The sequence below is a fragment of the Halyomorpha halys genome, unplaced genomic scaffold (assembly GCF_000696795.3).
Source record: "Halyomorpha halys isolate HHAL.00 unplaced genomic scaffold, Hhal_1.1 Scaffold45.1, whole genome shotgun sequence".
Classification (NCBI taxonomy): Eukaryota; Metazoa; Arthropoda; class Insecta; order Hemiptera; family Pentatomidae; genus Halyomorpha; species Halyomorpha halys.
This window is the reverse complement of record NW_027113993.1, coordinates 65,997-67,214: the sequence shown is the minus strand read 5'-3', so window position 1 is coordinate 67,214 and position 1,218 is coordinate 65,997. Positions and strand designations below refer to the sequence as shown.

The 1,218-nt window shown below is 29.5% G+C and overlaps 1 protein-coding gene across 1 annotated transcript in view; it reads left to right on the top strand.

Annotated features, from left to right (window-relative positions):
* Window positions 1–1,218, top strand: part of LOC106688985 (IDS-type sesquiterpene synthase) — a gene marked incomplete in the record, with an annotated part of 14,242 nt that overhangs the window by 3,121 nt on the left and 9,903 nt on the right. The window contains 1 exon segment of the mRNA XM_067051219.1: window positions 717–849. Coding sequence (XP_066907320.1) covers window positions 717–849 — 133 coding nt within the window.

Below are 1,218 nucleotides of genomic sequence, written 5' to 3'. Positions count from 1 at the left end.
TATATATATATCCCAGAAAGATAGATAGAATATGTAAATATAAGATATAAGATATATTCATATATATCACTTTTGTTAAAAAAAAATTCTATTTTAAATATATTGTAACCAAAATTCCAAAACGTAACTATAATGTATAGAATATGTAAGTAGGCGGTTATGGAAGTAACATCACGACATCCTGAAGTGAATAGTGGATTTATATTGGGTATACTGCCAGGAAGGGTTACTTGTCAGATTGTAACTTACTACTACTATTTTTTATTTTTTTGGTCAAAAATTGATAAATACTATAATAATAGAGGAAGTAATCTGCAAGTAATAATGGAGAGCATTTTTTATCTCATAAAGAAAATAACAAAAATATATAGATGAAAACAGAGTGCGAAAGTAACCGATGATATGATGAACAAAGAACAAGAACCAAAATCAGTTACGATCCTATTCTGGCTCGGTGTGAATAAACCAAAAAAAGGTTTTCAATCTACTTATGATGGATAGGTTCTTTTTTCTGCAATCCCGATATTCCATTAAACAACAAAGGGATCCGTGAATCATTCATAAAGAGGAATAGAATAATTTCACAAACCGAATAGTCACGTTTCCAAGATAAACTTAGAAATATTCTAGTAATTTTAATTAGTGAATTTTAGTAAGTTAGAATTGAATTTGTAACAAAAAATATCTTTTAAGGTTATCTAATTGACTTGTTTTAGGAAGCATGTTAATGTAAGACACAAATTAGACACTGATATCGGCAAGTATTATCAAACACTGAACGATGTCGTGATCCCTGAGTGTATGGAATTCGTTAAGGATGCACAAGGTCTTCCACAAAGGATGAAAGAGGTAATCTATCTATTAATAATATGGTTATACCGTTTTAATGGCCACTGTAACACAAATGGATGCATTTCGAATATTTTTCAATCACAAATAAATAAAGTGACAATATAAAATAATTTTATTGACCTTGTTGCCTGTTTATTCCGCCATTGTTTAGTTTATCTATCACTTTATTGCTACTGGTAAAACGTTTTTCTTCTATGTATCATTATACTATTTTTATTTTTTATTTATTTATTATATATATTCTTCCTTTAGCATGAATGTATGGTATAGAAGGATACTCACAATCATGGGCGTAGCCAGGATTTCAGCAAGGGGAGAGCAGACCTCAGCCCATTACACACATACATAAATATATATACCGAAGAA